Below are 11876 nucleotides of genomic sequence, written 5' to 3' on the forward strand. Positions count from 1 at the left end.
AAGGGTCCATTATTTGTCAACCTGCAACTAAAGTTACTGTCTGGTGGAAATTAGCCTGTTACTGTCTTTAAGACTTTACTTGGTTTACATACATAATAATAACATGGTGGTAACATAATAACGTAACATACTAATCATTTATGTAGGCTGAAGATGATCCTGCTGCTGACACTGACAGAGTTAGTCAAGGCCAGGATGTCAGTGCCACCCCAGTTGATTATTTCACCAGGCCGATGTCAGGCACATTAGACCTATTCTTCCGTTTTCACCCCCAGCAGAAGGCAGACAAGGCTGTAGTGCAGAGGGCTTTTTTTTGCAAAGACGGCACAAACAGGAAATGGCTATCATACAGTGAAGCCAGAGAAGTACTCTTCTGCTCCCTTTGTATGGCTTTTGCTAATCCTAGAGATAGCAACTCCTTCATCACTGGCATGACCAACTTCACACACATACATCAGAGAGTCGAGGAGCATGAGCAGAGCCATGCTCACAGAGGTTGCGCTGAAGCATATTTCCTCAGATTCTCAAAAAACACAATTCAGGACCTTCTCATGGGACCTCAGATGTCACGTCACAGAGAGGAAGTCCGCAGGAAGCGTCAAGTGTTGGAGCGCATCATAGATGTGTTGAAACTCATTGGTCAAAGGGGTTTGAGCTACAGGGGCACGCAGGCGGAGGCATTATATACACTAGATGATGACACCATTGATCATGGTAACTTTTTAGAGATGATTGTTTTGCTGGGAAAATATGATGTGTGTCTCAAGGAACACCTCACTCTCTGTATAGAAAAGAGCAAGCAAATACACCAGTCTGGTTTAAGACAAGGTACAGATGTAGCACTCCAGATCAGACTCAGGTGGGTGTGTCCCAGTCAAAAGCCCAGCGGATGCCAGCGGCTGGGGGTGTTGCCAAATTGCTAGGGGGCGTTGCCCAATTTCCCCATTTGTTCAATTACAGGATTTAACCATGAGATGGCGCTTCATTCACAAAATACACAAAGACAACTGTTTGCAAAGTTTGCAGCTCTGCAGTTGTGTTTGCTGAATACTGTAGCATTTAATCACTTATTTGTTACTGTATGGTTTTCACAGCTACTATAATGAAAAAACATCAATATTTTAGATCAAATAAAGTATATAGTTTGATTTATGCAGTATATTTCTTGTAATATTGTTGGGGTGTTTTTACACAGTACAGTAGATTGAAGTAAATCAACTTATACATTAAGATAAGATGGACCTTTATTAATCCTGTGGGGAAATTCAGTAGTTCAAACAGCAACAGGGTGAGAGTGAAAAACAGGACAGCACAGATTCACACAGATTAATAAAATCAAAAATAAGATGAGTGATAAAAATAATAATAATGAGAAACTATGAAATAAGAAATGAATAAAACTAAAATATAATTATCATATCATGTATTATAATGTATTGTATTATTAAGTAATATCATACATTAACCCCATTATAGCAGATGCCACATTGAATGGATGAACACATTTATGCATCAATAATTACAGCAGAGTATTTCTAAATACAAGTTGTAAAAATACTTATATGTATTTAATATTAACCCTTTGGAGTCAACCGTCACGCCGGCGTGATCAGATCACATGACCTGTGCCGCATAATAACAACAGTCCGGACAACATTGCCGTGTGTTTCTGTCGAAAGTACTGGCTTGGAACTATATCCCAGTCTTTGTTTCATGCAACAAGACCCAGTAAACACGGAGAGACGATGATATAAAGTTAATACATTTCAAAAGTATGAAAAATGGAAGCACATATTTGAATATATTCGCCGCATTTGATCATTTTACGAAACGGAAAATACTGGAAACTGTAGATCCTGCTCAACAGGATGTATATGTGTATTTCTGTCGAAAGTACTGGCTTGAAACTATATGCCAGTCTTTGTTTCATGCAAAAAGACCCAATAAACAGACACAAATAAACACGGACATACGATGATATAAAGTTAATACAGATATATTTCAGAAGTATGAATAATGGAAGCACATATTTTAATATCTTCGCCGTATTTGATAATTTTACGAAACGGAAAATACTGGAAACTGTAGATTCTGCTCAACAGGATGTATTTACCAGGGAGGGGGTGAGGTAATCAGGTAAACGGAGTGATACGAAACGAGACGAAAAGAGACGAAGAGGGACGGCGGGAAATGAGAGAGACGAAGATATACGAAGACAGGCGGCGGGAGACGAAGAGAGACGGCGGGAGACTGGATTGAAGCAAAGTGACAGACAAACATTGAGAATTTAGATATAGTTCGATAGATTTAGAGTTTTGAAGATTCAACTATGATGAAGAGAACTCTGAACGTGAGTCAAGCTTTAAGCTTGTTTTTTGACATGGAGGAGGAGGAACCTGTGATGTTGCCCTCTGTGTCGTATTGACAGAAACCGCTTTGAAGCGTGGCACAGATAAAGACAGAAAAAACTGATTTTTGTACATAATGTGTATATATATATATATTTGTATTATATTTATAATAACACTTTTGCCTTATCAGAATGAAATCCCATGCTACCTCAATCAAACTTTCACATTATCATAGTGACATCCCATGTATTTCCAGCTTTTAAATGGTTTCGTTGTGTATGTTTGTGTTACCTATGAAAAATAATATAATTTTCAAAATCTGTTTTTACGTTTTTTTTGTGATTTTGGGTCCAAAATGTTCATATAGTAGAAGATCACTGCTCTAAACAAAGTCAAAAATCCTACATCCAAACGAAATAAATATAATTAATTATGATGAATACGTTAAGTCTTGTTCATTGTTTTTCACTTTTATTAAATGTTTGATATTTCCGGTGGAAATGGTGGACTATCGGACATTCAAAATGCAGCATATTTTCACTCTTACACACATATATTCTCCTTTTACATACATACATTTTCACTCTCACACACGTATATATACACTCACACATTCATACATTTTGCTCTCATATTATCATATTTCAATGCACACATTCATATATTGTCACTCACACATTCATGCATGTTGTTCTCATATTCATATAATTTAATGCTCATATTTATACATTTTGCTCTCATGCGAAATGTACTAAAACAAAGTATGTCATGGTAGTGGTCAGCTGTTAAACACAAAAGTGTATCTTAAGGGCTGTAAATATAATAAGCCTGTTGTCAATTTTAGACACAGGCTTATTATATTTACAGCCCTTAATAACATTCATTTTCTGGACTCAATGTGTGTCTTGGCCGTTTTCTTTGTTCCAAGCAAACGAGTGCTTTTTGTTTTGAAATCACTTCCGCGAGTTTCGCGGGCCTCCCCCCTCGCTCCACTGACCATTAGACCATTTAGTAAGGTAACAAGCAAAAGGGCAAAAAACGCCTCTCAGACGCTCTTCCGTTTACTTTTTTAATAAAGAAAAACAAATGGTCCGTAGATACACGGACTCATATAGCCTATGTATGTATACTGTAAGGAGAATGTATGTGCGTGAGAGGACCAGTATGAATTACGGGATAGAAATATGCAAACACAAACCTACAGACTGGGGGATGGGAGATCACAGGGTTGGGGGGGGGGGGGGGAGAGCTGTGGAATGTGACCCTTGGGAGAATTCCTCCACACATTCCGATGGCCAATTCGTTTTAAACAAAGAGTTCGCAACACAGGACAGCATGGGCAACATGGGGGGTGGGGGCTGGTGAACGGTCTGGTCAATGTTTGTAAACACAATCCCCAGGATGTGTCCTAATCAGGAGCCGGGTAAATGAGAGACTGAGGAGCCCCCGAAAAACAGATCCCGAAATAGCTCGTCCTGGTTTCCGCAGCAGATAGGCCTACCGTATGGTGTCTGTTATGTCAGTTATTTTAAATAAAACGTTGAAAACTGAACTTGAAAATGGTTTCCTCTTTATATTTTATTTATCATTTTCGGGACGGGGAGACGTGTGTGATTAAAAATTAATTTGCAGAAATGTAAAGTGATCTAACTAAGTTCTATTCATATTCTTGACGGGAAGAGCAGTGTAAATGGGTGGCCATATGCATTTGAAAAGCAATATAAATCACACAGTTATTATACAATAGGCTATAAAAGCACCATCGATAACCATTACCTTTATCCAATTCAAACTTTGGACGGGAAAAAAGGAAGGTGTACATGGTCGGGCTATAGCCTACTGTAGGCCCAGGGGCGGCGGGTGCTATAGGCTAGGGAAGGCTAAGCCTTCCCAAATATTTGTGTAACTGCATCCTGGTAAAATAAATATATAATGTCTTTGACATTAGCGCTGCTATGCAGCCACCTGTGCCCTGTACTACGAAGCCAGTTCAACAGACCCTGGATATGCTTGAGTTATCTTAACTAACCCTAACAAACGAGATCTCGCTAAACGGTCCTACGGCGCTGGTTATCAACTCGGTAAATCAAGCCAGGGTTTCTCTCTCCAGCTGAGAACGCGTTCACGTGAAAGGGGCGGGGTTAGCTACATTTGACCAATCACAAACAGGGACAAGTGTACTGACAGCGCAACATCATACTTCATTAATGAAAAGTAAACTAATATTAGACAAATATGAACTTTAAACATCCATGATGGCTTAAACATATAATCCAGGATACAAGCCACATAGTTGCACCTGCAAGGAGAATACAGAACAACTCGTTAAAAAATAAACTACCGAGTGTTTGAAAGCGTACAACAGTTTTATGATACTGCCCCATCTAAAACACGAGGGGATCTGACTTTATTACATTTGAGTTGATTGTTTCGTCAACTTAATGTGTTGCTTAAAATAATACGTCTGCATACAGTATATGTGACAATGTAACTAAGTGTTGCACGGCCAGATACGGCTCGAGAAGCTGACTCAGATAAGGAAATATTGTGGTATCGATGTGTGATCGATGATCTGATTGATGATGTGATGTCAGTGTGATATGAATGATAAGTGCGACACGTCGGCGTCTTCACTGCATACGGCAGTTTAAACTGCATTTCCTTTTTCCTGTAATATGACTTGATAGATTTAAACTCCGCACACTGAGCTCTGATCGGTCAGCAGATGGTGCTTTCACTGAGTTGATCTCTTTTCTATAGACGCCGGAGGCGGGCAGCGTAAAATGAAAAAAAAAGTTATTTAGCCTTCCCAAACCTGAGCCTCACGCGCCGCCTATGTGTAGGCCTACTGTATACATACAAAGGCCATTCAAGCTAGAGTTCTTCTGGAAATGTTCACATCAGGCACCTTCAAGTTAAACAATACTAAACAATTAACACAGTAGGCCTAAATTATGTGGATTAAACCACATTTATTTCGTTAAAAATAAACGAAATATGATTTAGTTTGAATGATTAAATGTCATCAGGCACCTTCAAGTTAAACAATCAGGTGCACACTTTAATGTGCCCACCTCCGGACTAGGCTTGACTCGGTTTAAAGAATGCACAAATGTGTTTAATCGTTTATGTCAGATATGTACGAAGTAGCCTAAATACATTTGTTCCTGCTCAAGATTAGATTCAACTTTATTGTTATTGCACATATTGCAGGTACTGAGACAACGAAATGCAGTTTAGCTTCTAACCAGGGGTGCAACAAGCAGCGAAAAGTAATGTGCACAATACTACAGAAAACAATTAACACAGTAAATTATGTGGATTAAACCACATTTATGTCGTTAAAAAGAAACGAAATATGATTTTGTATGAATGATTAAATGTAGGGTGAATTGCCCTAATGTGGGACATTTTTTCATTTCAGACTTCGGGAATATATTGCGATATGAAGCCGATACAATAAATCAAAATCCAGTAGGCTACCATTCCGAAATCCCCAGTAATATTAGACACTAATAATACAGTAAACTATTAACACTGTACATATTATTGTTTGCCCGTGGGATTAGGATGATCGGTCGTGAGACCCGTGCTGCATTTTCCTCCGGTCGGATGTGATATAAAAACAAAGCGATTATTTTTGTTGTTGTAAACTCACGTGGATTAAATTTAGTGCATTCATTTCAACTCGCGAACATATGTACATTAAATGATCGTGAGGATGATGATTGAAAATCGTTTGTTTGAGCCTGGATGCATTTCCTGATCTAAAAACATAGCGATGGTTTTGTACTTACGCCAACGTGAATTAAACATTATTTTGTTAAATAAAAACATGGGGATGTTTAGTAAATGATTACATGTCTCTTATTTAGCACAGAATATGATCCTATCCGTGACATATGGATCTTAACAAATATCCACTATATCAGATACCTGTAGATCAGCTGTTTATTTCACATGAGTTCCAGTGTGGCAGCTTTTTAATCACGGCTCCCCCTGGTGGATCCATTATCTATTGCAGCTGGTTTCATTATAATTAAATGTATTTATCAAGGGGGCGTTTCAAGTCCTGCGGGGGGGTTTTCCTTTTCAGCAGGGGCCCACCCCGTGCCGATCACGGACCCGCACGGGTAGGCGTCTGAAATGGAGCGCTTCATCTGTAGAGGTTCCCTTGTCACTCTCCTATCCAAAACAACCATCAACTACATCATCACCACCATCCAACGCCTAATGAAGGCCACCATCGCCACTGAAGTCCGGGAATCTGGCATGTATTCTATCCAGATTGACACCACACAGGACATCACAGCCCAAGATCAGTGCTCTGTTGTCATACGATATGTGACAGACATTGTTCATGAGCGACTTGCTGCTGTGATTAAATGTGAGGCATCCACTGGGCAGTACTTTGCACAACTTGTTGTGAATGAAGTACTGGAGACCATGAAACTGGATGTGAGGCAGTGTATTGGAAATTCCACCGATGGGGCCTCCAATATGCAAGGCCAATATAAAGGCTTCTCTGCACTGCTCGCCAAAATGTCCCCCACCCATGTCCATGTATGGTGCTACGCACACGTCCTGAACCTCGTCCTGGCAGACACAACACAATGTGTATTGGCAAGTGGGTCTCTTTTTTCCCTGTTGAACAACATCGCTGTCTTCATCAGAGAGTCCTACCAGAGGATGAACATCTGGGAGAAGGAGAGCAAAGACCCAAGACACAGACGTCTCGCCCCGATTGGAGAGACACGCTGGTGGTCCAAAGACGTTGCTGTGACTAAGGTATTTGGCTCTTTTGGAAAGCCAGATAATGCCCTGTATGTTGATGTCCTTCATACCCTCTCCGCCATTCAACATGGACAGACCATCAACGCCACTGCACGGGTCAATGCACGTGGATACATCACCCAGCTTCTGAGGTATGAAACAATACTTACAGCTCAGATCTTCCTGAGAATTTTCCAGGTCACCTCACCAGTCTCAAAATACCTTCAGAAAAGTGGAATGGACATCCTGACAGCTCATCGGATGATTGTGGCTGCAGAAACACAGCTGAAAGATATGACCAGAGACTTCGAGAAAGTCAAGACGGCGGCCGCCACATTCATCCAGTGGGCCAACAATCAAACAGAGGAGCAGAGTGAGGAGACTGAGCTGGAGGTTGAGGCCGCTCTGCCACAGAAACGGGGTAGAAAGAAGAAAACCATGCCTGCAGAGATGTCCAAGGATGAGGCTGTGACTGATGCTGAAACATCATACAAGATTGATGTCCATAATCAAATCATGGACACAGTCACAGGAAGCATGACCCAGCGCTTCCTCAAAAATGGCACTTTGTATGCTGATTTGGCACTTCTGGACCCAAAAAGATTCAGCCAGGTAACATCTTATGCCGGTGGTTTCCCAGAGGCAGCACTCCAAGAATTAAGCAAGTGCTTGCTGCCATTTGATGACAGAGCAACGGTGGCCAAATTACAGAGTGAGCTCATCAGTCTGGCAGGACAGTGGAATAGGTTGAAGACATCTGTATTTGAGGAATACACAACCAAGACAACAGAGGCTGGGCCAGAGGATGCTGAAGATGAAGCGGAGATGGTATATAGAAAGTGCTCATCTTGCAAGGACTGCCCATTGTGTTGCTACCGTATCCTTAAGCAGTACAACCTCCTGACAGATGCATACCACATCATTGGCCTTGCATACAGGTTCCTGCTTACCCTGTCTGTCACACAGGTAGCATGCGAGCGAAGCTTTTCAACACTAAAATTCATCAAAAACAGGCTCAGGAGCTCGCTCTCTCAACAGAACCTGGAGTCCTTTATGCTCATGGCTACTCAACCAGATGTTTTGAAGATGCTGGATAGTGACCAAATTATAGATGGTGTTGCAGAGAAAAGTGAGCTGCTGCAGAAACTACTAATTCAGTGAGGTAATAATACATTTACATTTATTACTATGTGACTTCCCAATCTTGACACTAATAAACTAGTGATTATTGCAGACTATTAAACAACATTAAAAACATGAAATTTGTTCTAATGAAGGCTTCAGGTGGATGTCAGTATCTCTTCGATAATGTGTACATAACATGCATATATGTTTTGTCTCTCACCCATAGGCCACCCTATTTTTTCCAGAGGGGACTGACATCTACAACCTTGCTCCCAATGTCAAAATCAACCACTTCAACCCAGCCTCCTCCTTTTACAAGCAACACATGGATGAGCTCACTTATAGACCCAAAAGGGTAGAGAGGGAAGTATTGACAGGGCTTATTGTTTATAAGTATGTTGCCCTGCCCTCTAGTGTTTTTTGTTGTTGTGTATGTGTATACAGTATTGTAGCGAGCCCTGGGTTCAGAGGGAGGGGCTTGCATAGGGGAGGGGGGGGGGGGGGAAACCGGGGTTCAGGGGGAGTGGCTGCACCCGTAGGATAGAAAAGGGGGAAGTGACGTCTGACTCAGAGGTCGCACGGCTGTGGAGAAGAACGTTCATTCAGAACCCACATTCTGTTACTGAGTTTAGGCTAGTTAGCTAGCAGGTTTATTGTTCTGGGTGCAGTCACTTTTGCCTCCACTTGCTGTTCAAATAAATGTTGAAAGAAAAAGTAAATCTGTTTACAGTTCTGTTTCATATTGGTGTTGAGAGATGTATCCATAGATTTAGTCCCTAATTTTGCTCTCAAAATGCACCAGATTGATGCATTTAACTTCAACATTTTAAAACAAATCTTCCCGGGGGAGCATGCCCCCGGACCCCCCCTAGAGGGGGTGAGGTCCACCACCTGCCCACACCCCCTGTCAAATTGTCTCACCCACATTGAGGATGCTTCCTACGCCCATGTTTTATTCCATGCGTCAAGTCAGGCAAATTGGGTCCAAATGTTATTGCATCAATGATCTGTTAACATTAAAATCACTAAATATATGCTGTAACTATTTTGCTTAGGCAACTCAAGGGCTCAGGTAATGTGATGACTATATGAATAATGGTCCCAGGGTTTCCCACACATAGACTATACTTGGGCGGGCCGCCCAGGTATATTAACGGCCGCCCAAGTATATTTCGCGACCCATTTAGTTATTTTTTTTTTTTTTTATAACATTTTTAAAAAAAAATTTTTTTATTTATTCGTCCGTGACCACGACGCCATCTGCGATCGATTAACTTGTGGACAATGATCCCTCGCTCCCTTGCTCTGATCTCGCCTCGTTAAGTGTCCTGCCTCACACAGGGTGACTGGCTGTCTACATGATGTGGCCTGCCTCACACAGGGTGACTGGCTGTCCACATGATGCCGACATGGCCACTGTCATACAGATCATAAATCAAAGCCCTTGATTGGTCTCTGTGTGTCATTCAAGTTCGGGATAACCTCAGCTCAGGTGAGGTAAAGGACTCTCTGAGTGTTTAGATAGTTAACTTAGTTTAAGTTCTCAGTGGGTCTCAAACGGTGTGGTCACCATTTATGTAAACACATATTTCCATTTGAGAGGGTAGTGATTGGTCTAATGGTAGTGATTGGTCTGTGTGCATCTGGACCCGGTGACAAACATTACCTATTGACGCAGCAACCACTGTAAGTTATATTCTTGTTTAATTAGACTTCTCGGTTTCATTTATTCGACTCTGTATAATTGTTACTGTAGCTTAAAAACGGCTAAATCGCTTTTGAGAGATTTTAAATCTCAGATCTGCCAGGCGAAACCTGCTTTAACAGCTCTCAGCACTCAAGCCTGCATTATTAACATAGGCAGGGCCAGTCTATTGATTGCGTGAAGTAGAACCCGCGTGACTCAGTCCATCCTTTAGCTCAAAAAAGCATTTAAATAACCGCATTTAGAAACTGATTAACTCAGTGTGGCATCTGGACCCGGTGACAACATTACCTATTGACGCAGCAACCACTGTAAGTTATATTCTTGTTTAATTAGACTTCTCGGTTTCATTTATTCGACTCTGTATAATTGTTACTGTAGCTTAACGGCTAAATCGCTTTTGAGAGATTTAAATCTCAGATCTGCTCAGGGCGAAACCTGCTTACAGCTCTCAGCACTCAAGCCTGCATTATTAACATAGGGCAGGGCCAGTCTATTGATTGCGTGAAGTAGAACCGCGTGACTCAGTCATCCTTTAGCTCAAAAAGCATTTAAAATATACCGCATTTAGAAACTGATGAACTCAGTGTGCATCTGGACCCGGTGACAACATTACCTATTGACGCAGCAACCACTGTAAGTTATATTCTTGTTTAATTAGACTTCTCGGTTTCATTTATTCGACTCTGTATAATTGTTACTGTAGCTTAAACGGCTAAATCGCTTTGAGAGATTTTAAATCTCAGATCTGCTCAGGCGAAACCTGCTTTACAGCTCTCAGCACTCAGCCTGCATTATTAACATAGGCAGGGCCAGTCTATTGATTGCGTGAAGTAGAACCGCGTGACTCAGTCATCCTTTAGCTCAAAAAGCATTTAAATACCGCATTTAGAAACTGATGAACTCAGTGTGCATCTGGACCCGGTGACAACATTACCTATTGACGCAGCAAACCACTGTAAGTTATATTCTTGTTTAATTAGACTTCTCGGTTTCATTTATTCGACTCTGTATAATTGTTACTGTAGCTTAAACGGCTAAATCGCTTTATGAGAGATTTTAAATCTCAGATCTGCTCAGGGCGAAACCTGCTTTACAGCTCTCAGCACTCAAGCCTGCATTATTAACATAGGCAGGGGCCAGTCTATTGATTGCGTGAAGTAGAACCGCGTGACTCAGTCATCCTTTAGCTCAAAAAGCATTTAAATACCGCATTTAGAAACTGATGAACTCAGTGTGCATCTGGACCCGGTGACAACATTACCTATTGACGCAGCAAACCACTGTAAGTTATATTCTTGTTTAATTAGACTTCTTCTCGGTTTCATTTATTCGACTCTGTATAATTGTTACTGTAGCTTAAACGGCTAAAATAGCTTTTGAGAGATTTTAAATCTCAGATCTGCTCAGCGAAACCTGCTTTACAGCTCTCAGCACATCAAGCCTGCATTATTAACATAGGCAGGGGCCAGTCTATTGATTGCGTGAAGTAGAACCGCGTGAAACAGTCATCCTTTAGCGTCAAAAAGCATTTAATAATACCCGCATTTAGAAACTGATGAACTCAGTGTGCATCTGGACCCGGTGACAACATTACCTATTGACGCAGCAACCACTGTAAGTTAATTCTTGTTTAATTAGACTTCCGTTTCATTTATTCGACTCTGTATAATTGTTACTGTAGCTTAAAACGGCTAAATCGCTTTGAGAGATTTTAAATCTCGATCTGCTCAGGCGAAACTGCTTTACAGCTCTCAGCACTCAAGCCTGCATTATTAACATAGCAGGGCCAGTCTATTGATTGCGTGAAGTAGAACCGCGTGACTCAGTCATCCTTTAGCTCAAAAGCATTTAAATACCGCATTTAGAAACTGATGAACTCAGTGTGCATCTGGACCGCGGTGACAACAATTACCTATTGA

At 41.1% G+C, this 11876-nt stretch overlaps 1 protein-coding gene across 1 annotated transcript; it reads left to right on the forward strand.

Moving 5' to 3' along the window:
• Positions 1-6733: 6733 nt before the first annotated feature.
• LOC117532448 lies at positions 6734-8723 on the forward strand. The gene is made up of 2 exons (XM_034195787.1): positions 6734-8286; positions 8476-8723. Exon 1 carries the CDS (start codon positions 6798-6800, stop codon positions 8283-8285), a length of 1488 nt encoding a protein of 495 aa, XP_034051678.1. The 5' UTR covers positions 6734-6797; the 3' UTR covers position 8286; positions 8476-8723.
• The last annotated feature ends 3153 nt before the right edge of the window (positions 8724-11876 follow it).

This window comes from Gymnodraco acuticeps, unplaced genomic scaffold, assembly GCF_902827175.1.
Source record: "Gymnodraco acuticeps unplaced genomic scaffold, fGymAcu1.1, whole genome shotgun sequence".
NCBI lineage: Eukaryota > Metazoa > Chordata > Actinopteri > Perciformes > Bathydraconidae > Gymnodraco > Gymnodraco acuticeps.

Excerpts from the sequence above, each read along its gene's own strand:
- LOC117532448 (XM_034195787.1), top strand. The coding sequence starts at position 6,798 with ATGAAACTGGATGTGAGGCAGTGTATTGGAAATTCCACCGATGGGGCC.